Here is a 27,987-nt window from a genome sequence, read left to right as displayed (position 1 = left end):
AACTAAAAGACAACCTGCAGAATGGGAGAAGATATTTGCAAATGACGTATCAGATAAAGGGCTAGTTTCCAAGATCTATAAAGAACTTTTTTAAATTTTTATTCATTTTATGATAGTCACACAGAGAGAGAGAGGCAGAGACACAGGCAGAGGGAGAAGCAGGGTCCATGCACCGGGAGCCCCCACGTGGGATTCGATCCCAGGTCTGCAGGATCGCGCCCTGGGCCAAAGGCAGGCGCTAAACCGCTGCGCCACCCAGGGTTCCCTATAAAGAACTTCTTAAACTCAACACCAAAGAAACAAACAATCCAATCATGAAATGGGCAAAAGACATGAAGAGAAATCTCACAGAGGAAGACATAGACATGGCCAACATGCGCATGAGAAAATGCTCTGCATCACTTGCCATCAGGGAAATACAAATCAAAACCACAATGAGATACCACCTCACACCCGTGAGATTGGGGAAAATTAACAAGGCAGGAAACCACAAATGTTGGAGAGGATGCGGAGAAAAGGGAACCCTCTTGCACTGTTGGTGGGCATGTGAACTGGTGCAGCCACTCTGGAAAACTGTGTGGAGGTTCCTCAAAGAGTTAAAAATAGACCTGCCCTACGACCCAGCAATTGCACTGTTGGGGATTTATCTCAAAGGTGCAGATGCAATCAAACGCCGGGACACCTGCACCCCGATGTTTCTAGCAGCAATGTCCACAATAGCCAAACTGTGGAAAGAGCCTCGGTGTCCATCGAAAGATGAATGGATAAAGAATATGTGGTTTATGTATACAATGGAATATTACTCAACCATTAGAAAAGACAAATACCCACCATTTGCTTCAACATGGATGGAACTGGAAGGTATTATGCTGAGTGAAGTAAGTCAATCGGAGAAGGACAAACAGTGTATGTTCTCATTCATTTGGGGAATATAAATAATAGTGAAAGGGAATATAAGAGAAGGGAGAAGAAATGTGTGGGAAATATCAGAAAGGGAGACAGAACATAAAGACTCCTATCTCTGGGAAACGAACTAGGGGTGGGGGAAGGGTAGGAGGGCTGGGGGTGGGCGTGAATGGGTGACGGGCACTGAGGGGGGCACTTGACGGGATGAGCACTGGGTGTTATTCTGTATGTTGGTAAATTGAACACCAATAAAAAATTAATTTATTAAATAAAAATAAAAATAAAACACAACCTCATACATTTGAATTTTAAAAAAAAACTATAAGAAAATGTATGATTCCCAGTTTATAGATAAATAAATTCAGATATTGAAAGTATAAAAAAAAGACAGAAAAGACCGTGAATAGGCAACGCTATCTTGAAACAGAAAAGCAAAGCTCGAGTAATCAAAACAGTATGGTACTGGCGCAGAAATCAATAGAGAGCCTAGAAATGAACCTACACCTATATGGTCTATTAATTTTTGACAAAGCAGGAAAAAATATCCAATGGGAAAAAAGATAATCTTTTCAACAAATAGTGTTGCAAAAACTGGACAGTAACACGCAAAAGAATGAAACTGGACCACTTTCTTAAGTCACACACAAAAATAAATTCAAAATGGATGAGAGACTAAAAGTGAGTCAGGAAACCATAGAAACATTTGAGGAGAACACACCAATAACTTCTTTGACATTGGCCGTAGCAACTTCTTCTAGATATGTCTCCTGAGTCAAAGTAAACAAAGGAAAAACAAACTGTTTGGACTTCATCAAATTAAAAGCATCTGCACAGCAAAGGAGACAATAAACAAAACTAAAAGATGACAGAATGGGAGAAGATATTTGCAAATGACATATCTGATAAAGGGTTAGTATCCAAAATCCAGAAAGTACTTAAAAAATTCAACACCCAGAGGATCCCTGGGTGGCTCAGTGGTTTAGCGCCTGCCTTCGGTCCAGGGTGTGATCCTGGAGTCCCGGGATCAAGTCCCACATTGGGCTCCCTGCATGGAGCCTGCTTCTCCCTCTGCCTGTGTCTCTGTCTCTGTCTCTGTCTCTCTCTCTCAGTCTGTGTCTCTCATGAATAAATAAATAAAATATTTTTTAAAAATTCAATACCCAAAAAACAAATAATTCAATTTAAAAATGGGCAGAAGAAAAAAATCCCCCATTTTTCCAAAGAAGACATACAAATGGCCAACAGACACATGAAAAGATGCTCATCATCACTTATCATCCAGGAAGTGCAAATCTACAATGAGATATCTCAAATCTACAATGAGATATCTCATACCTGTCAGAATGGCTAAAATCGACAACACAAGAAGCAACATAAGTCAGAGAAAGACAAATATCATATGATTTCTCTCATATGTGGAATTTAAGAAACAAAACAAGCGAGGGGAAATAGAAAGACACACCAAGGGTATTATTCTGAGTGAAATAAGTGAAATAAGTCAATCACAAACATTATATGGTCTTATTCATTTGGGGAATATAAAAAATAGTGAAAGGGAATAAAGGGGAAAGGAGAGAAAATGAGTGAAAATATCAGTGAGGATGACAAAACATGAGAGACTCCTAATTCTGAGAAACGAACAAGGGGTAGTGGAAGGGGAGGTGGGCGGGGGGTTGGGGAGGCTGGGTGGCAGGCACTGAGGGGGGCGCTTGACAGGATGAGCACTAGGTGATATGCTATATGTTGGCAAATTTAATTCCAATAAAATTTTTTAATTAAAAATAAATAAAAATAATATCTAGGTTTGCGCAGAAAAAAAAAACGACAAACCAAGAAAAAGGCTTAATTATCAAGAACAAAGTGATGGTTACCAGTGGGTGTGTGGGTTAAAGATGTGATGGGGATTAAGGAGAGCACTTGTCTGTATGAGCATAGGGTGATATATGGAAGTGTTGAATCACTCTATTGTACACCTGAAACTAAAATAACACTGTATGTCAACTAACTGGAATTAAACACTTTTTAAAAAGGTACTGTCTCCTGGGAAAGGCAATGCTGTACACTAATTCAGACTATGGTGTTAATTACTCATTATAGTTGGCCTTCCACAAGATTAAGGGGACTACAAACCAAGCTTCTCTAATCTCATAATTTCTTCTGGACGTTTACTGGGACATACGAAGTGGTTCTTGAGGTCTTCTCCACCCCACCTGCCCCCTTGGTAGCCTTTTCCTCCATGCTACTCTTCCTTTGGATTTACTGTCCCCTCCTCTGTACAGACACACACAGCCCATGGTTTCAAGGTCTTGAGTCCCCTGGAGGAAAAGTGAACCTGAAAAATTAGTCACACTTTGGTGCAAATTAAAGGTACCTTCCTTCGCAGTGGCATTTGAATTAAAAAGAGAAAGTCGGGGGCTCCTGGGTGGCTCAGTGGGTTAAGTGCCTGCCTTAGGCTCAAGTCATGCTCCCAGGGTCCTGGGATGGAGCCCTGGGACAGTGGGCTTCCTGCTCAGTGGGGAGCCTGCTTCTCCCTCTCCCTCTGCCACTATCCCTGCTTGTGCTCTCTCTCTCTCTCTCAAATAAAATCGTTTTAGAAAGAGAGAAAGATACCTAGGAAGATGAACCAGTGGTAGTAAAACGTTTAATGGTGGAACTGCAAACAAATTGTATAATTTGCAGGAAAGGGGCAGGCAGGGTTCGTCTGAGGGTCTGAAGTCAGTCCTCAGCTGCAGATGAGTCATGTGGGAGTGGAGAGATGGGAAGTGCACACGGATGGCTCTAGAATTAGATTGTTGCCATCCTCTCCACTGGGAGCCTAAACCTACTGAACACCTTCCACAGCTCACTCATCTGGTTACCCCGCTAGTCCGCAGCCAGAACTGTGGGCGTGGCACCCAGAACTTACCCAAGTTCGCTGTGAGTATCTCTGGAAAAGAAACGAAGAAAAAAGGAAAAATCTCAGTTGATGAACACTGAGGCCTCACTTCCTCCGAAGTGCACAGACTGGGCCCTCGTGCGCTCTGGGGAACCTGGACGGACCGCATGCATTGGTGCTTACCGAGAGCGCTCGGTGGCAGGGGAAGCGGCAAAGCAAATCAGCACACGGAGTTTCTGTCCCGCTTCCAAGCGCCCGGGTCTGAAGCACCCAGCAAAGTTCTCCTCCCCGCACCACTTTCTGCTACTTGGGGAAGCGGGCAAAGAGTGTGCCTTTTTCCCAGCTTACCTTTGTCCTTGTCAGCCTGCTCCTTCAGTTTTTCTGGAAGAACGGAGGAAGGGGACCGTGCGTGACGGTAAGCGCTAGCCTTTCCTCTCCGTGTCCCACCCAGCTCCGCGTTCCCGCAGGAGGTCGCCCCCGAGCTACCCCCGCCGCCCGCCTCCAGCGCCTTCCTCCAAGCAAAGCCGGCGCCAGGCGGGAGACCACCTCCCACCTCCCACCTCCCACCTCCCACCTCCCACCCCCAGCTGGCCCTGTACCTTGGGACCTCCGTTGCTTCTGAAAGAAGTACAGCGCCAGAGTCACGAGGAGAGCCAGGAGGAGCGACAGGCCCACCAGAATCCCGAGGAAAGCCCTCTTCCAAGGGGAGTTTCCGGGTAAAAATACGTCTGGAAAATACCTCACAGGGAGTTGCTTCACTTTAGGCGCCACTAAACACTAAGTGATAAGCCTATTCTGGACCCAGCGTCCCGGAAATCATTCCAAGGTGGCAGGCGTTAAGCCTCCTGGGCAGCACCATAGCAATCCGTAAAATGGGCATGAGAGCGGCCTCACTGGGCGCCCTTCCCAGGTAGGAGAGCCTGAGGAATGGTAGGGGACTTGAACTCGCTTAGCAGAAATGGAAAATGCAAACTGAAGGACATGGAAGGAACCCCCACCCTCTCCCCCAGCTTTTGACCATGGCCCTGCCGGCCCTAAACTTCTCTCTATAATTGCCCTATTTCTGAAGAACAGGAGGTCCAAGGTGTTGGTATCCAAAAGCCAGTGAATTATTGCTATCTCCACGGTCAAACCCACAAGTCATTGTTCTTGCAGACATTTGCTTCTACTTCTCATCACCCTTTGGAAGAATTGTTAGCAGAAACCACCCATACCCTAACTGCCAGTTCCCTCTTGTCCTCTCCAGACTCGCTGGGGAGACTTTGCCCTCAGGCAGGCAGTGGCCCAGGCCACCTCTGCCAGGGGCAGTAGGCAAAGAGATACATGCAAGATGGAAAGTAACCCTGTAGAAATACAAATCAAAACCACTTTACACCGGTGAGAATGGCTAAAATTAACAAGACAGGAAGTAACAAATGTGGTGAGGATGTGGAGAAAGGGGAACACTTTTACCCTGGTGGAAATGCAAGCTGGTGCAGCTACTCTGGAAAATAGTATGGCAGCTCCTCAAGAAGTTAAAAATAGAGCTACCCTATGACCCAGCAATTGCACTACTGGGTATTTACCTCAAAGATACAGATGCAGTGAAACCCCAGGACACCTGCACCCCAATGTTTATAGCAGCAATGACAACAATAGCCAAACTGTGGAAGGAGCCTCGATGTCCTTCAACAGATGAATGGATAAAGAAGATATGATCTATATGTACAATGGATATATACAATGGAATATTATTCAGCCATCGGAAAGGACGAATACCCACCATTTGCTTCGATGTGGATAGAACTGGAGAGTATTATGCTAAGTTTTGAAATAAGTCCATCAGAGAAAGACAATTATCATATGGTTTCACTCATATGTGGAATATAAGAAATAGTGAAAGGGACCATAAAGGAAAGGAGGGAAACTGAGTAGGGGAAAAATTAGAGAGGAAAACCATGAGAGACCTGGGACTCTGGGAAACAAACACAGGGTTTTGGAAGGGTGGGGAATGGGTAGCTGGGTGCCGGTCATTAAGGAGGGTACATGATGTGAGGAGCACTGGATGTTATACTATATGTTGGCAAATTGAATTTAAATTAAAAAAATAAAATAAGTTATAAAAAAAGAGACAGTAACCCTTTAGAAAATCTTGTGGAAATTTAACAATAATTTGGTGTCTGTTGGAGATAATTATTTAAAAAATAATTTTTATCTCAGCTTTATCTTGGTGGTCTTTTTAGAAATACATTTTTCTTCTTTAACTGCAGTAAAATATTTGACAAAATTCACCATCTTAACCATTTTTAAAGGTACAATTCAGTGGCATTAAGTTGCTTTCACATTGTTGTGGATTATCATCACCATCCATATCCAGAACTCTTTTGGTCTTCCCAAACTGAAATGAACACTAACTCCTCATTTCCTGCCCACCCCCTCCACTCTCTGGCAACTGGCAACTTCCAGTCTACTTTCCATCTTCATGAATTTGAATACTCTAGGTACCTCCCTGTAAGTGAATCAAACAATATTTGCCCTTTGGTGTATGGCTAATTTCACTTAGCTTTATATGTTTTTGTGCTTTTCAAATTAGTTTTTCTGGTAGTGCATTTTTATTGTCTTGTACAAAAAGTATTGGGCCACAGGGCCAATGTCCCTCACTACACATGATTTGCAAAGCTCAGACCTATAAGTCAAGTACATGAGAAAATGCTCCACATCACTTGCCATCAGGGAAATACAAGTCAAAACCACAATGATATACCACCTCACACCAGTGAGAATGGTGAAAATTAACAATACAAGAAACAACAAATGTTGGAGAGGATGTGGAGAAAGGGGAACCTTCTTGCACTGTTGGTGGGAATGAAAACTGATGCAGCCACTTTGGAAAACTGCGTGGAGATTCCTCAAGAAGTTTACAACAGAGCTTCCCTATAAACCAGTAATTGCACTGCTGGGGATTTACCCCAAAGATACAGATGTAGTGAAATGCCGGGACACCTGCACCCCAATGTTTATAGCAGCAATGTCCACAATAGCCAAGCTGTGGAAGGAGCCTCGGAATCCATCGAAAAATGAATAGATAAAGAAGATGTGGTTTATATATACAATGGAATATTATTCAGCCATCAGAAAGGACGAATACCCACCATTTGCTTCAACGTGGATGGAACTGGAGGGTATTATGCTGAGTGAAATAAGTTAATTGGAGAAGGACAATAATCATATAGCTTCACTCATAGGAGGGATATAAAAAATAGTGAAAGGGATTATAGGGGAAAGGAGGGAAAATGAGTGGGAAAAATCAGAGAGGGTGACAAAGCATGAGAGACTCCTAACTCTGGGAAACGAACAAAGGGTAGTGGAAAGGGAGGTAGGCGGGCAGATGGGGTGACTGGGTGACGGGCGCTGAAGAGGGCACTTGATGGGATGAGCACTATATGTTGGCAAATCAAACTGCAATAAAAATAAATAAATAAATAAAAGTAAGGAAAAGAAAACATTTCACATATGTCCTTTTTTTTGTAAGTTTCCTTATAGATTATTTTTGCTGCATTCCCCCCTATCTTTGTACTGTGACTTTTGGTCTCTTCTTTCCATGTAAAGACCCTTTTAATATTTCTTGCAAGGCCAGTTTAATGGTCATGAACTCCTCTAGTTTTTGTTTGCCTGGGAAACTCCTTATCTCTCCTATTCTGAATGTAGCTTTGCTAGATAGTGTATTCTTTCCTGAAGATTTTTCCCATTCAGCACTTTGAATATATCATGTCATTCCATTCTGGCTTATAAAGTTTCTGTTGAAAAATCTCTTGCTAACCTAATGGCTCCTTTGTAAGTTACTGACTACTTTTATCTTGTTGCCTTAAAGATTTTTTTCTTTATCACTATATTTTGGAATTTAATTACAGTATTTTGGGGATCTCTGGGTGGCTCAGCGGTTTACCGCCTGCCTTTGGCCCAGGGCGCGATCCCACGTCGGGCTCCCAGCATGGAGCCTGCTTCTACCTCCTCCTGTGTCTCTGCCTCTCCCTCTCTCTCTTTCTCGGTCTATCATGAGTAAATAAATTTAAAAAAATAATTACAGTATTTCTTAATGTGGGTCTCCTTTTGTTGATTTTGATGGAGTCCTCTGTACCTCCTGGGTCTGGATATCTGTTTATTTTCCCAGCTTAGGGACGTTTTCAGGAATTATTTCTTCAAATAAATTTTGTGCCACCTTTTTTCTCTCTCTTCTTCTGAGACTCCTATAATATGAAGTTACTAAGTTTGATGGAGTCATTGAGTTCCGTAAGTCTATTCTCATTTTTTTCCATTTTTTTTCTCATTCTTTTTTCTTCTCTTGTGTTCACCTTGTTGCTTTCCATTACTCTATGTTCTAGGTCACTACTTCATTCCTCTGCTCCTTCATGCTTGCTGTTTTCATCAAGCATGTTTTGGTTTCATTTATTGTGCCCTCTGCTATGTTTTTCCTTATCTCTGTGTTAAGTGCTTCATTCATGTCCTCCAGTCTTTTCTGAAGTCCAGTAAGTACCCTTATGATCATTGCTTTAAATTCTGTATCATGCATGTTACTTTTATCTGTTTCACTTAGATCTCTTCCCTGGCCTTATCTCATTCTTTCATTGTGATAAATTTCTGTCTCTTCATTTTATCTCCCTCTTTGTGTCTATTTCTGTCTGTTAAGAAAGTTTTCTGCTATTGAAAATAGTGCTTTGTGAAGAGTAGGTCCTAGAGTGCCCTGCAATAGAGTGTCCCCCATTTCCCAGGAACTGGCACTTCAGGGAAACATACTACGTGCTTCACTTATGTCTTGCTGTTGTGTTTGAATCACTATCTTTTCAATGTAGTTCTCTACCCTCACTCTCTTCCTGTTGTGGTTGTGCTTGCTCTCTGTGATGTTAGTGGAACCCAGGCATGCTAGTTCTGAGCGGATGTACCCACTGGGGAACATGGGAGTGGTGGTGGTATTAGCAATATTTGCATTGGGCCACTAGTCCAATGCCAGATCCCCTAAAGCACTATGGTGGCTGGGGGCTCTTGCCAGACTGGTTGGGAGTATAAGGCTGGTGACAATGCTCAATGATGGCTGGGTGCAGCTGGGCCTGGCATGTGATGATGGCTGGTGATGCATGGCTGGGCACTGCACTGCAGCCTGGCATGGTGTCTTGTGGCAGTTATGCATCTGTTGGCTGGGCAGGGTGCATGTTCAGCTTTAACAAAATTTGCCCTGAGCTCTGGGTTGAGACTGTGTGTCTGTGCAGTCTTACTCCAGCACCTGTCTCTGTGTTTATGCTGGGATTGGGGGTGGGAAATAGTGCCTGCCAGCTCCCTTATTTTTAGAGAAGTCCCCCAACACCCTCTGAAATCAGTATAAATAGATATGACTCCCATTTACCCCAGCTTTGTTAAACTGCCTTTTCTTTCTTTTATTAATAATAAATTTATTTTTTATTGGTGTTCAATTTGGAAACATACAGAATAACACCCAGTGCTCATCCCGTCAAGTGCCCCCCTCAGTGCCTTTTCTATGTTGCCTCTCTGTGCAGGCTACTGTCTCTTTAAAGGCAGCGACCCACCTGTCACTTGCACTGCCAACTTACCCAGTGCTGAGTCAGCTGACTTTTAAAGCTCTAGGCTCCAGGGGCACCTGGGTGCCTCAGTGGTTGAGCATCTACCTTTGGCTCAGGACATGATCCTGGAGTCCTGGGATCGAGTCCCTCATTGGGCTTCCTGTGAGGAGCTTGCTTCTCTCTCCGCCTGTGTCTCTGCCTCTTTCTCTGTGTCTCTCATGAATAAATAAATAAAATCTTTTTAAAAATAAAAGATAAAAAAATAAAGCTCCAGGCTCCAAATCCTATTATTTTTACAAACTCACAGAATGCACTCTATTTAGTTTTTAATGACAAACATTATGGGAAATAGTCTTCCCGGTGGAAACTCCTTGGTGTGAGGGCCCATTTTTCTGCCTTCTCCATGTATGCATCGTCCCACTGCCTTTCTGGATGTGGATGATATCTAGCTGTGAACATGGGACAAGGTGAGCTTAGGATCTTCCTACTTCACCATTTCCTCAAGCTCCTTATGTTTTTTCTTTTTCTTTTTTAAAGATTTTTATTTACTTATTCATGAGAGAGAGGGAGAGAAAGGCAGAGACATAGGCAGAGAGAGAAGCAGGCTCCATGCAGGGAGCCTGATGTGGGACTCAATCCTGGGCGCTTAACCACTGAGCCACCCAGGCATCCCTGTTTTTTTTCTTTTTAATAACATTCTCTTATCTCTAGTTTACCTGATTGTAAGAATACAGCATGTAATACATATAACATACACAATCTGTGTTAAGCTTCTACTTATATTAACAGTCAACGTATATTATTTATTAGTAGTTAAATTTTGGGGAGTCAAAAGTTATATGTGGATTTTCAAACATGCAGGGCTGAGGTTGGTCAGCACTCTTAACCCCCTGAATTGTTCAAAGGTCAATTGTAATAAAGTTATTGATTTTTACCAATGTGAAGTATGGCCCATAGGTTAGGTTTTTCCTCAAGACTTAAAACAACTGGTTTTAAATCATTAAACCCTCAAAATAAGACTTTGGTCCTAGATAATGGCCTCACCCTTCAATTCACTGCCTATCTTCTTCCCTAACCTACTACTTTTAAATCTACACGCGCACCGCACAACACCTTAGCACCGTTCCCTGCTTCGTTTTTCTGTACAGCAACTAATGTCTTCTAACCTTATAATTCACTCTTTTGTTTGTATTTTCACCACAGGAATGTGAACCTTAAGGCAAGAGTTTGGGGCACATTGTAGATATTTACACCTATCATTTGAGGGATGAAATTAGGAGCATATGAGCTCTCATTATGATCTCTAATGAGTAGTTCCTGGGTTTTAGGGCAAAACCTTTGGTGCATAATGATGATTCCCTGGGGCTTCCCCAGCATACTGTTTGGGTGAGAGGTAAGCTGTTGTACTCTTAGTAGGTTCCTGATATCCAAAGGGCTGACTTTTCAAGTATCAAGGTCAGTCCACCCCAGAGACAACCGGGCCCCAGTACCATTGTGCTCCTTTAGATGGCCTTTGGAACAATGCACATGGAGCACATGGTGAGCAGGAAAATTAGAGTTAGTCAGTATCCACTAACCTGCTATCTGGATGGTGAACTCTTTCTTTTGGATCAGGAAGGAGTTCTGGATGGAGCAAGACACATTGTTGTGGGCATCCCCTTGGACAACCACGGACGTTTCCAGATTGAACAGGCTCTGGGCATCCTGGACAATGGCTTCCATCTCTGGAGACAGGCACTGTCCTTTATGATCTTTCCACTGTGCCTGGGGTTTTGGGTACCAGCCACTGGAGCTGCACCTCAGCTGAATGCCTCCCTCCTTGAAGCCCTCAAGGGAGATGTGAGGGTCTGAGCCAAGCCCTGAGAGAGGCAGGAAGAGTGGGAAAGATCAGGCTCCCTCCCAGAAGTTGTACAGGAAGTTAATGCCACTGTGCAATGTCTGCAGTCATTATAAGGTATCACAAACTGTGACTGCTTTTAACACCCATGTGGGTTCACAGCCCTCAACTGTGGACTATAAATGGCAGTCTAAATTGGTGGTGGCATGTGGGACATGTGGACAGCAGTACCCCAAGGGACATTTGGAAATACTGTGGGGGGCCATTTGGCCAGAAGGGCTACTGGCATTTAGTCATATTATGCAAGAGACAGTCCCCTGAAGTAAAGAAAAATCCCACTCCAAATTTTCATAGATTGTCCTCTGTCTCTCATGAATCCCACCATAGTTTAGGTGCCTGTATCATACACACTCCTGCATCTTCCCATCCTGTGGAGCTAACCTCACATTTTGAATATGCAAAACATTGATATGTTTAAACAGCCATAATGTAACCTTTGTCCATCCAATGCTCCCTCCTCTCCCTTAAGTAACCAATTTCATTAATTCCTAGTGTATCCCTTCCTGTGTTCTTTTTGTGCAATGTTTCTTCTTTCTTACACAAAAGGTTACATACTATACAACCTCTTTTGTATCTTGCTTTTATCTCTTACCAATATCCTAGAAATCACTCTACATCACTTCCTAGAGCTCCTCTTCATTTTTTTCAGGTTCATAGAGTGGATCAGTCCATTGTGTGATGGACCATACTCAACACTTTTGCTTAGATAAAGCACTGTTGTATAATTACAAATGATGCTGTGATGATTAAACTTATATGTACACTTTTTTCATATTGGAGCTATAGGAGGCTTATCTTCAGGTAAACTCCTAGAAGTGGGGTTGCAGTTCAAAGAGCAGATGTACAGGCAGTGCTGTTAGCTGCTGCCAAATTCCCATGCACTGGAGTTTTGCTTTGAGCTCCAGGGTACAGATTTCTTCTTCCCCACGGCTCTACCAAGTGTGTATGCTCAACCTGTTGAATTTTTGCCAGTCTCAGAGGTAAAAAAAAATCCATCTCAGTGTAGCTTTAATTTGCTTTTCTTTCATGATGGGTAAGGATGATCATCTATTTGTATGTTTAAGGGTCATTTGTGTATCTTTTTTTGAACATTTATTTTGTTCATTTTGTAACAAATTTTCCTTTTTAAATTAAAAAAAAAATTAGATGTGTTTTCCCTTTCTCTGTCTACTATTGAGCAAAGCAGCTGTGTCCAAACGGGCACTTTTCTCTATCACTTTCGCCAAGTCACATACCTGCTACCTCTAGCTCCCAGATCGCTTCCCTGGAGAAGTTGGTGGAGAGGAAACGGCATCCATACAGGCCCTCATCAGCAGGAATGATACCATGGAGCTTTAGGTTTACCATACCATCCATGATAAAATCCTTGATGAGTTTGGTCCTGTTCTGGAACTGCACCATCTGCTGGCTGTGGAGCTCCTGCCCACCACGGTACAGGTGCACCACATCAGAGGTCTGACTCCGGAACCAGCGGATCTCCATATCCTCGGCATCCAAGTATGGTGACAAGTAGCATGAGAACTCCACCTCTTCCCCTACAAGTGCCAGGATGGGTTCCCCAGGGCCTATGACCTTGACCTCCTCTAGGATGAGAAACCAGAATGACAGCCAACATCAGCTCTCTTCAAAAGTAAGTTTTTATAACATATCTTTACAGCTCAGGAATCTACAGTAAACCATTCAAATGATGAAAGACACTTTACAGGACAACTGGCTCAAGTAGTTGTCATGAATATGCCAGATTAAAACATACACAAAGGATATTACAACCAGATACAATGTGTGGTGCTGGACTAGTAATTAGTTTGAACCAACCAGCTGCAAATGTCCTTTTGGAGACAGTTATGTAAATATAGCCAGGACATTAAATGAAAAGGAGTCTTTGACCAAAAAAACCAAGTTAAAAAATATGTATACTATTGTTCTCTTATTTGATTAAAAAATGACATATTTGCATGAAAACATATGTAGGAAAAAAGGTCCAAAATGAGATGTACCAAATGGTTGATGGAATGCATGATGGGAATAAATATTTTCTTGTTTTTTCCTTGTCTGATTTTCTAATTTTTTTTATAATGCACATGTATAGCTTCTGTAATAATAAAGGGTATTAATATAATCTGTGGGGGCTCCTTGCTTCATGTGTTTTCGTATCTGAAGGCCAAATCTTATCTTCAAGATTTTGATTAAAATTTTCTATTTGATAATCCTCTTAAATGGTGCCTCTTAAAACATGGCTCCATGGCTCCTCTACTCCCTGTTTTCTTCAATTCCCATGAGTTACTATTCCTGTTGCAGTCCCTTTGCATGTGTTGTTTATTCATGCCATTCAAGTTGCCCTCACTTTTCTTTATGGCTTCGTCTTTTCTTGTACCTCCTTTTCTTCCTTTGAAGCTCAACTAAAACCTATTCCCAAAGCTCCCTCTTCATGGATCCCTCCTATACTTCACTTTGCTTATAGAACATAGTGGTTCTTTTGTTTTTGTTCACTCCATTTGAGATACCTTATTGCCCACTGGGTATAGCCCCAATACCCTCCTTACTAGCTTCTGTTTTCAGGTTGTCTCAAGCTGCTTCTTCCCTTATACTTGATGCCTGGCCCTCTTCCTGGGGTATGGCCTGCCTCAGTTTACCCTCCATCTGTCATCTTGGAAATTAAATATCCTTCAGGGGCCTACTCAAGCAGTACCTCCTCTCTAGGGTTCTTCTTGGCTTTTTGGAAAAAAAATAAATTTCTCTCTTAGTTGCAATCACACATCTCTGGTTAATGTTTATCTTGCAGTCATACAGCTGAAAAGCTTTTATGTCATTTCTGTCCCCCTCTCTTGACCGTTTTGAGGACCTGGAATGTACCTGATCATTTTGGTTTCCCTAGTTTTCAGCACAGGGAATCAGAGAATTGCATTTGCCTAATTAGTTTATACTCTCTGTTGGTTGCTTCTTTCATGAGAGAAGTTAAGCCTGAGATCCTTCCTGCCCTTCAGAAGCTGCAGCTTATATGTGGGAGTGGAGCACCTGACATAGCCTGGTAGACCGTGGATCTCAGCTTGGGAGCACCTGGGAGGCAGGTGGGCAGAAGCTGAGGTGCTCATGGCCTGGCTGGCTAGGCCACAGGTTTGACATACTACCTGAGTTCAGCTCTACAGGCTGGAGGAGAAGAGTCAGATGGGTGAGGAAAAAGACACCACTGAGCATAGGAACTTGCTGGGAGAGGTCCAGGAAGACTGGGAAATACATCATTTCTTCTCAGTGGTGGAGGCCACCTAGAAAGGAACAGAGAGATGCTGGAGTGGATGCAGGAGAGCTGGAACACAGCCCAGCAGGCCCAATGTCTGTGCTGCTTCAATTTTTTAAAATAATAGTTCTTACCAATCCCAGGGCTTGGCTTCTTTTAAACTATAGCCAGATGTGAGAGCTGCATCTAATTTTACCAGGTGTCACTGCTAGTGGTGTGTCTGACCTTGCTTGGACTCATGGAGCTCCAAGGGTACAAGGCCAAAGGGTCCCAGAGGAAGCAACTTCTTAACTTTGCATTGTTTAGAGCCAGGAATAGATCCACAAATTGTGTGTGAGTTCAGCTGAGATTAAGTGACTTTTCCCAAACAAAAGGAAATCTATAAGGACTCTCAGAGGCATTTTTGTTCTCCCTGCTCCACTTCCTTTTGGCCTAGAACATGAAGTTCACAAACAGAGGAACGCACGCAGAGATCTGACCTTTCAGAAGGGGGATGCTTGCCTGGCAGCAGCCTGCCAGCTCCAACCACAGCTGAAACACCTTCCTCTAGGCCTGAAACCTCAGGTGGAGCCTCCAAGAGGTCATCTAGGGTCTGTCCCTCTCCCTGCAAGACTGTTTCTTCTAGGCCACATTAACAGAGTTGTCCCATCTAGCTATATCCCCATTTGTGGTCCATTTGACCCAGCCCTGGCACAGGCAAGGACCGTCCCCTTTCAATCCTGAAACCCCCTTGGGACCTGTGGTGACATCTCACAGACTGATAGCCAGTGAGCATGGGCAGCCCATATGTCTTGGGGTACATTCAAGCCTCTCCACATTTCTCCTCTGTTTGGTACTGGGACTTTAGACAGATTCTATAACTGACTGAACCTTGATTTCTTTGCCCAAGCAATGGAAGAAATTGGTTCCAATTCAGGAGGTCATTAAGCCTTCCTTAGGTTGGCTAGGTGCTCTTTAATCAATAAAAACCAGTACCTTCTGCCTCTGCCTCTACCTTCCAAACATGCTTTCCATCTTCTTTTAGAGACTGCACACTTCCCCTTTCTCTCCATCATAGCACCCACAGGGGGAAGGCAGATTTCTTCAACCCCCAGTCTCCTCTTCTCCCTTCTTCTGCCACCTCACCCTTTTCCTTCATTCTCCTCTTCCTAAAAACATGTTCTTGGTGTCCTGTGGCTGCAAAGTCCTATTCACACAGCAACAGCATCGCCAGGGTGTAGACGAAAGACTTTTTTTTTTCAGGTTAATCTATTTTATTCAGTGAAGATGAACAAGCTCTCTATTACCTCAAAAATGTATATAATTCTATTTTTTTAATTTATTTTTTATTGGTGTTCAATTTGCCAACATATAGAATAACACCCAGTGTTCATCCCATCAGTGCCCACCTCAGTGCCGTCACCCAGTCACCCCGACCCCCTGCCCACCTCCCCTTCCACCACCCCTAGTTCATTTCCCAGAGTTAGGAGTCTTTCATGTTCTGTCTCCCTTTCTGATATTTCCCATGACGAAAGACTTTAAAAGTTGCTGGGATGCCCCCAGCTATGGTTTTCTTTTTTAATATTACCCTGGCTATTTGGGGTCTTTTCTGATTCCAGACAAATCTTAAAAACAGATGTGGATGGAACTGGAGGGTATTATGCTGAGTGAAATAAGTCAATCGGAGAAGGACAAACATTATATGGTCTCATTCATTTGGGAAATATAAAAAATAGTGAAAGGGAATAAAGGGGAAAGGAGAAAAAATGAGTGGGAAATATCAGAAAGGGAGACAGAACATGAAAGACTCCTAACTCTGGGAAACGAACTAGGGGTGGTGGAAGGGGAGGTGGGCGGGGGGTGGGGGTGACTGGGTGACGGCACTGAGGTGGGCACTGACAGGATGAGCACTGGGTGTTATTCTAAATGTTGGCAAATTGAACACCAATAAAAAATAAATTTATAAATAAAAAAAAACAGACACATAGATCAATGGAACAGAATAGACAACCCAGAAGTGGGCCCTCAACTCTATGGTCAACTAATATTTGACAAAGCAGGAAAGATTATCCACTGGGAAAAGGACAGTCTCTTCAATAAATTGTTCTGGGAAAATTGGACAGCCATGTGCAGAAGAATGAAACTAGACCATTCTCTTATACCATACACAAAGATCAACTCAAAATGGATGAAGGATCTAAATGTGAGACAAGAATCCATCAAAATCCTAGAGGAGAGCACAGGCAACACCCTTTTTGAACTTGGCCACAGCAACTTCTTGCAAAATACATCTATGAAGGCAAGGAAAACAAAAGCCAAAATGAATTATTGGGACTTCATCAAGAGCAAAAGCTTCTGCAAAAGAAACAGTCAACAAAACTAAAAGACAACCAACAGAATAGGAGAAGATATTTGCAAATGACGTATCATCAAGTTCCAGACTCCGAGAAGACAGTCCAGCCTCTCTTGCCTGATGTCAAGAAACTGGCAGCAAAGGACTCCAGAGCAGGAAGACCACCTGGCTCTGCATTTTTTCTCCTTCTCCCTGTTTCCTTCTCTTCTCTTTTATGTCTCGGTATTTTCTTCTGGACTTTCAAGATAGAGCCCCATGAAGGCAAAAGCCATGATGGTATATCAGCACCAGCTAGTACTTTTCAACACAAGAGGGGCTCAGAGGGCATTTATGAATCCATTTAGATAAGTCAGATTTTGAAGATTTAGTCAAGACTTGTGTTAGATGGTAAGTTGGGTTCTCCTACCACACAGTGACAGAACATTAGACAGGCTCACAGGTGGGGGCAGGTGTGTCTCACAGGAGGAGCACACACCACACTTCCCTGGGCTAAGAGGCTCCTGGGTGACAATCCGTGTATTTCAGACCCTGGAATTACTAGTGGGACCTCAGTTTTCTATTGTGATACAACTATGTGAATTCTATCACTGAGGAGGTTGCAGGGGAAGGAGGTCATGAATACATATACACACAGGCCTACATGTGCTTATGCCCACAGTAATAAAGACTAATATGTGTTGAGCACTTAGTATCTGCCAAGCACTTACTTATACTAGAAGTATTTATTATTATTATTATCATTAACAGGTCCAGATCACAGACAAGGAAACTGAGGCACAGGAAGCTAGGCAATTTGCCCACACATACAGCTAGGAGGTGGTGGAGAGGGGTTTCTCCTAAGCTCTGCACTTGTGCGGATACAGATTCCTCACCAGCTGTGCTGTGTGTCAGAGCTGGATTCACCTCCTGTTTTCCTATCCTCCAGAACATGACTCGAGTTAGGGAACACCTGACCACAGATGACAGCACTCACCCCAAGAGCATCTCACATGCACTGAAGAAGCAGACTGAGTGCTTGGGTCTCAGCCACAAGACCAAACAAGCAAGCATGAGCAACCAGCCTGCAAAAGAATAAAAATCCCAAACTCCTACTGCTGATAAAACAACTTAAAACTGAAGTCTCCCTAAGACCTTACCAACAGCATCTTCTTGGATAGGACGTACATGTGCTGTGTTCCCCTTGCTTCCAATGCACAGGTATTGAAAAGCTTTTAACTTGGAAGGAGACTGATGATTTCCTGAAGTGATTTCAGAGGGGTTGAGTGCTCCTTTGTACCCTATAGGGACCCCTCCTGCCCACCTGCTGCAGAGGTTTTGCTGGGGACAGAGTCTGGACCCACTGGATACTGGGGGGAGATGGAGACCCAGGGAGGAGAAGGACAGCCAGAAAGAGGTCTCAGACTGGAGGTAGCCTTTCCGGGGCGGGGGGGGGGGGCGGGGGACACATATTCTCTATACTCTTCTGGGAGCCTCTGGAATGTCCCTTGAAGATACAGAGCAATAAAGGTCATACACACTGATGATGAGGAAAAGCCGCCACCCTCCACTCAGGGGAATCCTGTTCCTTTACATTTTCTCCTTGGCATCTCTCTAACCCCATTCCACTCTTCTCTTTTCGCAACTTCAATTCTTGAACTACACTCTCTTAATTTGCAGTCCCTGAGCTCTTGGGTATCTCTTTAAAGCTTTTTTTTTTTTTTTTTTTTTTTTTTGCTCTTTCCACTTCTGTGACCTTGAGCTGTGTAACAGCAGAGCGTTTGTCCTTCTCCCATTCCTGCTTCCTAAGCTGTACACCTGCAGAGGACTCTCCCACTCTCTCCCCCTCCAGTATCCACTGCAATGTTTTGCCCTCCACAAGCTTTCAGTTAATGCTCACTGGCTTACTCTGGTTTGATTTCTATTGGTCCAGAAGAGGATTTCCACTGTTAGTCTCAAAGGTAGATGAACTGCCCCAAGAAGGAACCTCAGGGAGGCTGGAGGGAAAATGGGGTATGTCAGAATCCTACCTTCTCGGGTGAACCTGCCTGAATGAATATCTCCCCTTAGCCACACTTGAAACAACCCATCCTGCAGCCAGGTTCAGCCTATGAGGTGATGCCAACCCATCTTGTCCTCTCTCCAAAGCCATCATTTTCTGCTTCCCATTCCTGAAAGGTGGAGGTTTAGACAGGTGTTGAGAGTGAGCCACATACCTGGCAGGTAGCAGCAAGGGGTCTGAAGTGGCAGATGGTTCCTGGTGAGCTCAACTCCCTGCAAAGGCAAGGCTGTAGTAAAACGTCTTGGTCCCAGGTATTAAGGTCCCCTGGACATGAGCTGGCAACTGAATTCAGGGAGCCAACTCATCTGTGGCAGAATTATCCACCCCCCCCCCACCTTAAGACACACACTGCTTGCTCTGCCTTTTGCTATAAAAACCAAAGTGGTCAGAACAAAACAAGGAAGTCTCTGTCACATCCTGTCTCTGTAAGAGAAGTCATGAATTAAATTTCCATGGACAATATATCCCTAAGGTATTAGAAGGAGAGGAAAGGTAGCTGGAAGCTTTGAAGACACTGAATTGCAGAGACTCTGAGCCGGGAGAAAATGCTCCAATTGGCTTCCTGGGATCTTTGGGACCCCAGGGAGAGGATGGCCATCCCCAGCTAGCCCCTCTCTCCTCAGTGTCACAGTGAAAGATGTAGAGACTAGACTGGACTATGCATGAAGGGTTGGTGCCCAACTCCTAACCAGCTATGCCCTTCTCGGCATGGTAAGGGAAGTAAGGAAGATCGCCTTGGAGTATTGCCATAAGTAAAACCTGCAAGAGCTAGTCATATACAACTTGGAAATAGGGTAGGGGCACTGTAGTGGGATTTCTCTAATGGAATGGAGCTCAGCAAAGAAGCAAGCACTACCTCACACCACCACAGTGCCACAGGCCACAGTGCAGCCACCTGGTTGAACCCCAGACTTATATCTCTCCTAGGGGACAAGTCGGAGCTGCGGCACAGTGTAGTTCATTCACATGCAGGACACTCTCAAAGACTCCCAGAATTGCCTGATTTTTCCAAAAAGAGAATGACGTCTGAATTCCCGGGGGGCTCTCAGTGGGAAGGGAAGGATTTCTGTCTGCCCTTGGACAGTAGAGAACCTACTCTATCCAACCCTCTCCATCGTGTCATTTACAGCAACTCTCCTTGGCTTACACTAGCCCTTCCTAGGGGGTTGTCTAAAGGAGCTTGGGAGTGGGGCAGTGAGAGAACCCCCTCTGCAGCACGAGGATCATCCTCAAACACAGCATGGGGCCCAGAGGAGAGGGAGCAAAAAGTCATGCTTAACTAATAAGTGGATGAGTTAATCCTTCCCTGCCCAGGAAAGATGGCAGAAGAAATGTTAGTAAGAGGGGCTTAGCATGAACTTGTGAGTACAGAGGCAGGCTTGGGAAGGCTGGGGAGTCATCTCCTCTCCTGAGTTTGAAAAAACCTGTTTTCCCTAATTTTCATGGAGAACTGTGTGTCATGCCTATCTCCACCTCTCTTCTCAGTGCTTCTCTCTCTATTCCCACCCCTGATCTTTACCAGGCAGCACCTGCAGCCATCATGCTCTTTCATATGGCATTCTACCCATCTCTTCTTTCTGCTAATCCATACTCTTTTCCCAAGATCCTTATTTAAACTGCTTCTTCCAGTGTCTGCATGGGTGAACTCCACCTTTCTTTGTGTACACATCTCTTCTTTCTCATTCTTCAAGTTGCCCCTAGAGTTTGAACTTGTGTACCTAATAGGGGCATACTTGGCAAATGTCTTTGTGTGGTGGTATTTTCATCTACAATTTTGGAATTTAGGGATCAAGTTTCCTTAGCCTTTGGCATTTCTCATACACCAGCAAATTACTGCTTTCAAAGGAGACTAGTCAGTTGCATGGATTGACATACAAAAGAGGAGACAGTTATCACATAGATGCACTTTGCTCTGTACTGTTCACGGTCAGAAAGAACAGATTTGCTAATTTCTCATCACCCACTCTCCCCATCCCTCTCAGCCCAAAGCATGGTCCTCTGAGCTTCCTCATTACATAACTTCCTTTGTTGTTCTCCAACAAGCTCAGACTGAAACTCCTGTGCCTGTTAACTGGCACACACCCACCATTGTACTTTTGTCCCACTAACAGTAAATATTGCACACACACGCATTGAGAAAGTGAAGGAAGTACACTGTCTGCTCTCAGAGCTGCAGGTGCACATCTTTAGCTGGGTCCTGGGGTGAGGTGTGGAGCAACAAGGGCTGCACACACTGCCCAACCAGCAAAGTGTCCAAGGTTAATGGGAATTTCTGGGATGATTTGGAGTGTGCTGCCCAAAGGCATCAGCATTGAGCACTCCCACCTCAGAAGACTTCCTTTGTGGTAGAGCTAGCCAGCACCCTATCATAATATGCAGAACGGTGTAGAACGAGACTTGATTGTAAAGAAGCCCCCAGCTGAATGTAGGCCCTATGAGAACAGTGTTCACATGAGTTCTTTCTATTTGGAGGAGGGAAGTGGATGAACTCCGGTTAGTATACCTTGATTATGCTTTTTGAGAGGGCCAGCTCAAGCTTACAGTTGGACAGAGAGTGAATTATATAAAGAGATTGTAATGAAAAAAAAAAAAAAAGATTAGGCTGTTCTTAAAGATGGTGCTTCACACCATGGGCACCAAATCTGTGCTTCCTACCCCAGCTCCAAATGGGCTTCATTATGTCATCTACACTATTGCTGAGCCATTCTCGTATTCCTAGAATAAATTCTACTTAGTCATAGTGCAGTACTTTTACAATATTCTCTATTTGCATACTAATATTTAAGATCAGCTTTTCTTTTATATTCATCAGTGAGGTAGGATATAATTTCCTTTCATTTGTCTTTCTCACCACTCCCCACCCCCAGCGTTTTTCTCATTCAGTTTGGAATAAAGATTGTGTGGCTGGGGCACCTGGCTGGCTCAAATGGTGGAGGATTCAACTCTTGACTTCAGTGCCATGTGTTTGAGCCCTATGTCAGGTGTGGACGTTACTTAAAAATAAAATCCTAAAAAAAGTAAAAGGAATGTGTAGCTGTCTTAGAACAAGTACGGAAACTTTCCATCTTCTCTGCTAAGAACTTTTTTTTATGTGCCACAGAACTGTTGTTTAGAATTAACTCAGAGCCATCTGGACATGGGCTTTGGGGACAATAGATGTGTAACTATTGTAAAACTGTATACTGATAGTGTCTATTCAGATACAGAATACACAAACAAATCATATTGGATCTTTTATATTCTCCTGGAAAATTATTCATTTTGCCAGTGTTTTCACATTTATTGGTTTAAACTATGTGTGGTAATCTCATGATGAGTAAACCTCTATACCTATTGTTTCTGATGTTAATGTGTTCCTTTATAAATTCCTTCTTTCTTTTGAAGTCCTGCTTAAAAGTTTGCTTTATTCACTTTTTGGATAAAAAGCTATTGTTTTCATTGAGCCTATTTCATTATTTCTCTGATAGCTATTTTCATCTTAGATTTTTTCTTTTCTTTCTTTTGGAGGAAGTAATTTTATTATCCTTATTCTGACATTTTGGTTGATATGCCCATGATCTCATTTATTTTGTATCAGAGCTTTCTAATAAGTACACATAAGACAAGTCATTATTCTCTGTGTATCTCTTAGACCACATCCCATATATAGTTTACTCATTGTTGTTTATTATCAAGTAGGCTGTAATTTTAGTTTTGTTTTCCTCTTTTTAAAAAAGAGGAAAATAAAAAAAGGATTTTATTTATTTATTTGAGAGAGAGCAGGAGGAGGGAGAGAAACAAGCAGACTCCTTTCTGAGTGGGGAGCCTGACATAGGGCTTGACCTCAGGACCCTATGATCATGACCTGAGCTGAAACTTAGAGTCGGAGGCTTAATTGACTGAGCCACCCAGGCGCCCCTCTTTTCCTCTTTAATGCAAGAATTACTTAGAAGAATACTTTTTGAATGTCCACTACTTTTTTTTTAAATAAACTTTCTCTGTGATCTTGTTTTAGATATTACTCTAAATAAGTTACTATATACAATGTATGTAGAATAATGTCTGGCACATAATAAGTGTTTGGTCTTTTTTTAAAGATTTTACTTATTTATTCATGAGAGACACACAGAGAGAGGCAGAGACACAGGCAGAGGGAGGAACAGACTCCCTGTGGGAAGCCTGATATGGGATTTGATCCCAGGACCCTGGGACCAGGGCCTGAGCTGAAGGCAGACACTCAACCACTAAGCCACCCAGGCATCCCAGTGTTTGTTCTTTTCATCATTATTATGATCTATTATAAGACACATGGGATTTTTTTCTTCCGGAAGATAAAGCCTATCTTTTAATAGGGTGCCTTAATTTGTCACATTTGTTGTGGTTACTGATTTTCTTGGACTTATTCTCCCTTATTTTATGTTTCTATGAAACATGCTTTCTTTTGTGTATTGTCTTTCCTGACTAGATGGGTCATGGAGTTCTTTCTTCCTGCCCCTTCTAGTGGTTTGAAAGTTCTATAATCTATTTTTATCAATACTTCTCCTTAATAATTTATACATTTATATATTTTTTCTCAATGTCTAGAAGTATGGTAACTTCTGAATGAGACAAAATATTGAGCTTGCCTTTCTTTCTCTTCCTTTATTTTCTGCTTTTCTTCCTCCAAACTCCTAGGTTTGTGGAAACCATCTGAAAATTTCATTTCAGGTGCTCTTGCATATAATTTACCTTCTACTTTAGGAACTACTTTCTAGAAATTACATTAAAAATCACAGCCACATTAACAGCAGTTATGGTAACAATCACCACTTGGGAAATGTTGTTGTTCATCTTGGTTTCCTGTTACATGACTTGTCCATCTTTCCTTGGGTTTATTTTGTTTCAAAAAATCCGCCAGTATTTTATTTCTATAAATTTCTTTTGGAAATATAATTTCTCCGATTCTCTTCATTTCTGAAGATTTTCTTTCACTCTCTTAATTGGAAGATGATTGCTTAAAAATGTAGATGTGACCATGGGAGGAAAGAGATCATAACAGAGTCAAGTGGGAAGAGGAGTGGGAAGTTACAGGGTAGGATAAAGGAGATGATCCTCATCCCTCAGAGCAGAGAGTCAACAGACAGGGAGTGGTTATGTAAACACATACTTTAGACATGTGAGAGGTAAGTGAAATGGAGGAGTCACTTAGGTTAAGGAGTTTTTTAAAAGACCTGAGAGGCCACTAGAGGTCACCAAGGAGCTGGGCTTTATGCACATTCTTACCAGATGAAACCATAAACTTTGAAATGAGCTAAACTGTAAATATTCCAAGGACTCTGCCCAAACACCTGCAACTTGCTACAGTAAGAGACTTTGCTTAGTGATAGCCTCACCAACCAAAATGAGTTTTCTGCTGCCAACAGAAACCAAGAGTCTTTGGAAACAACCCATACAAACATTTCACTTTGTCTTTTGAAAATCGCTGACTTTTGTTCATTAGGGGGGCACAATTTGTATTGCTTCCCAAATCTGTGCTTCCCAAAATGTAATTCTGAGACCTCAAATAAATGCTTTTGTTTTATTTCAGCTCTCCCTTTTTTCTCATTCAACACACATAAGGAAGTAACTACAGAAAAATCAAAATTAAAAGCCACAAAGTTCTCCCTCTGGGCGAAAAGAATGAGATGGGTAGAAGAGAGAAGGAGAGAAGGAGGTTAGGGGACTGTTGCTTTTTATCACAGTGCTTTTTCCCGGTTTCATTCTTCAGAAATGAACCTGCCTTACTTTCATTAGAATAAGTTTTTTAAAATACAAAGAAAAATACAAAGGAGCTTCCTGCTTCCAACCAGATCTGGGATGTGAAGTTAGATTTTGTGTGTAAGTGACTTAGCTAGTGACCCCAGCTGCATAACTTTGAAGGCTTTGTCTTCATTCCTGATTTACTGATTGGGAATATATTGGTGAGTCTGACTCCTGATCCAGTGCTCTGAAAAATAGGTCTATTGAAGCCAGTAAGAGAACATTTTTTTTTTTATGCATAAGATTCTGAGTGTATTCTAGAAGCTGAATTAGAATCTGGGTTAGAGTCCCAGACTTCTCTGTTCAGAAGACATAAAGCCTGTGTTAAAGGCAAGCTTCTTTGTTTGCTAGATACCATTAAGAATATGGCAGCTTTTCAGTCAACTGAAATTTCTCCTTCCCAAACCCTCACTAACTATATGCTTCATCAGTATGGCAATTCATTCTATTTACTTCCTTTTCTGTTGGCATTACTTTACTAAGGGTAATTTGCCATTTCGATGGCTCCTTTGGGAAACTTAGTATCTCCCCAAACTGTCTCATCTAAGATGTATCCTCTCTCTCTCTTTTTTTTTAAAGATTTATTTATTTATTCATGAGGGACACAGAGAGAGAGAGAGAGAGAGAGAGAGAGAGAGAGAGAGTGGCAGAGGGAGAAGCAGGCTCCTCGAAGGGAGCCCGATGTGGGACTTGATCCCGGATCTCGGGATCACCACCCGAGCCAAGGGCAGGCGCCCGACTGCTGAGCCAGCCAGGCGTCCCAAGATGTATCCTCTCTCATCCCTTCATGCCTTCATCCTTTTATCACCTCCAATCTTCTCTTCAGCTCCCTTAGATCTTTTGATATGTCACCCTTCATACCGCTAACTCCTGCATCCCTCTGCTCACAGACCTTCCCTTCCCATTCTAGCTCCTCAACTCCTTGTAATCACTCAAACTCTATGCTCCCCCATCAGGGGTCTCAAAGACCCAGGGATCCCAAAAGCAATCACTTATTGCTGAAAAGGAAAAAAACTAATTGGAGGTAGACTGGCTATTTTACCCACTCATATGGGATTTGGATACACCCAAATGTCTAGTGTCTCCTCAATCCCTTAGCCCAGATTAGCTCCACAGCTTCTGTAAGATTACATATTGGGGCAATGACAATCTTAAAACTCTCCTCCCACAAATACAGTGAAGAGTTTTAGCCCCCATATTGAGCCTGTAACTGTCACTTCTTCCATCTATCAGAAACACAATTTAGATAAAAATATAAAGAAGGGCAGGGGCAAGGACAAACACTTATACACAGTAGGGAGTTTTGTATTCTGTATTTATACCTGACTCCTGGTTAAAATTTTAGAATGAAAACCACAGAATCTCTACTTATGTCTATCTGTATGTATATGTGATATTTTCCCACCTCCAGATGGTGTTACCAAATTAATTTATAAAATTCCTTAAAGAAACTCTATCTTCATTGGTTTAGATAAAAGTAAGTGCTTATATAAATTAAATATTCCTAAAATTCCTGGGAATATAGAACTATTTTTCAAATTCACTTGATTTGAGTAAATCTTTGATAAAGATTATTTTGATATTGTAGGTTTCATTAGAAAACAACCATGTCTTCCTAATTGTTAGCATTACATAAAATACAGGCATACATTCTTATTTTACTTGGACTTACTAAGCAGATAAGCAAATATTATATCTGTTAAGTGTATAAGACTATAAAATTATAAATTTGACTTTAATTAAATAAAGTCATTCTATCAAACCTTATTTCAACAAAAACTTATGTCTACTTAAAAGTAGTTTCCAAAATCATTTTGTATCATTATTGAGATATAATTGACATATGGTGTTATATTAGTTTCAGGTGTACAATATAGTGACTTGACAATTCTATACACTGAATTTAGTGTAATAACTTCTAGGTCTATCCATGTTGTCACAAGTGGCAAGACTGCATTTTTTATGGCTGAGTAATATTCCTGTATGTGTGTATATGCCCATGTGTGTGTGTTACACCTTCTTTATTCATTCATCTATTGATGGACATTTAGGTTGCCTCCATATCTTGGCTACTGTAAATAATGCTGTGATGAACATAGGGGTGCATAAATATTTTTGATTTAGTGTTTTCATTTTCTTTAGGTAAATACCCAGTAGTAAAAGTATTGGATCATATGTAGTTCTATTTTTAATTTGGGGGGGAACTTCTATACTCTTCTCCACAGTGACTGTGCCAATTTACATTCCCATCAATGCATGAGTGTTTCCTTTTCTCCATATCCTCACCAACACTTGCTATTTCTTGTCTTTTCGATACTAATCATTCTGACTTGTGTAAGGTAATATTTCATTGTGGTTATGATTTGTGTTTCCCCAGTGATGAGTGATATTGAGTGTTTTCATGTGTCTGTTGACCATCTGTACTTCCTCTTTGGAAAGATATCTATTCAGGTCCTCTGCCCATTTTAAAATCAGGTTATTTATGTATTTATTTTTTGGTGTGGAGTTGTATAAGTTCTTTATATATTTGGGGTATTACCCCTCATCAGATATATGATTTGCAAATATTTTCTCCCATTCAAGAGGTTACTTTTTTGTTTTGTCAATGGTTTCCTTCACTGTACAAAAGCTTTTTATTTTGGTGTAGTCCAATAGTCTGTTTTTGCTTTTGTTTTGTTGCTTGAAGAAACATATCTAGAAAAGTATTGCTAAGGTTTATGTCCAAGAAATTATGTCTTGTTTTAGGAGTTTTTATGGCTTCAGGTCTCATATTTAGGTCTTTAATCCATTTTTTAGTTTATTTTTGTGTATCATGTAAGAAAGTGACCCAGTTTTTAAAAAAAGTGGCCTAGTTTTTATCCTTTTCTATGTAGCTGTCCAGTTTTAGCAACACCATTTATTGAAGAGACTGTTGTATATTCTTGCGTCCTTTGTTATAGATTAACAAAGGAACAAAGGAACAAAAATTCTTGCCTCCTTGGTTATAAATTAGTTGGCCATATAAGCATGGGTTTACTTTTGGGATCTCAATTTTGTTCTATGATCTATGTTCTATTTTATGCCAGTACCATAATGTTTTGACTACTATAACTTTGTAGTATATCTTGAAATCTGGGATTGTGGTAATCTCCAGTCTTGTTCTTCTTTCTCAAGATTTCTTAGGCTATGTCTCAATAAGCATGTAGGCACTGAAATTTAAAATACAGTACCACTTACAACTGCTCAAGAAAAGAGAAATACCGTGATATAAATCTCCCAAAATATGTACAGGACTTATCTTCTATATACAATGCACATAACTGAATTGTTTTTGTATTCTTGGAATACAAAAGTGATGCATAACATTTTGGTGTTTGCAAGTTGTCAGGAATGTGAGGGTCAGGAAGGGAGGTGGT

At 42.0% G+C, this 27,987-nt stretch overlaps 1 protein-coding gene across 1 annotated transcript in view; it reads right to left on the bottom strand.

Annotated features, from left to right (window-relative positions):
• Positions 1–19,206, bottom strand: part of BTNL9 (butyrophilin like 9) — a 41,385-nt gene extending 22,179 nt beyond the window's left edge. Inside the window, exons 1-7 of the mRNA XM_077911049.1 lie at positions 18,990–19,206; positions 14,359–14,493; positions 12,466–12,813; positions 10,911–11,192; positions 4,381–4,509; positions 4,130–4,162; positions 3,812–3,832 (exon numbers count right to left, since the gene is read on the bottom strand). Of these exons, the coding sequence (XP_077767175.1) occupies positions 3,812–3,832; positions 4,130–4,162; positions 4,381–4,509; positions 10,911–11,192; positions 12,466–12,813; positions 14,359–14,470 (925 nt within the window). The 5' untranslated portion in view covers positions 14,471–14,493; positions 18,990–19,206. The remainder of the gene's footprint in view (positions 1–3,811; positions 3,833–4,129; positions 4,163–4,380; positions 4,510–10,910; positions 11,193–12,465; positions 12,814–14,358; positions 14,494–18,989) is intronic.
• Positions 19,207–27,987: the final 8,781 nt, after the last annotated feature.

Source organism: Canis aureus, chromosome 10 (assembly GCF_053574225.1).
Source record: "Canis aureus isolate CA01 chromosome 10, VMU_Caureus_v.1.0, whole genome shotgun sequence".
In the NCBI taxonomy this organism is placed as follows: Eukaryota; Metazoa; Chordata; class Mammalia; order Carnivora; family Canidae; genus Canis; species Canis aureus.
The sequence above is the reverse complement of the archived record's forward strand: the minus strand, read 5'-3'. Positions and strand labels throughout refer to the sequence as shown.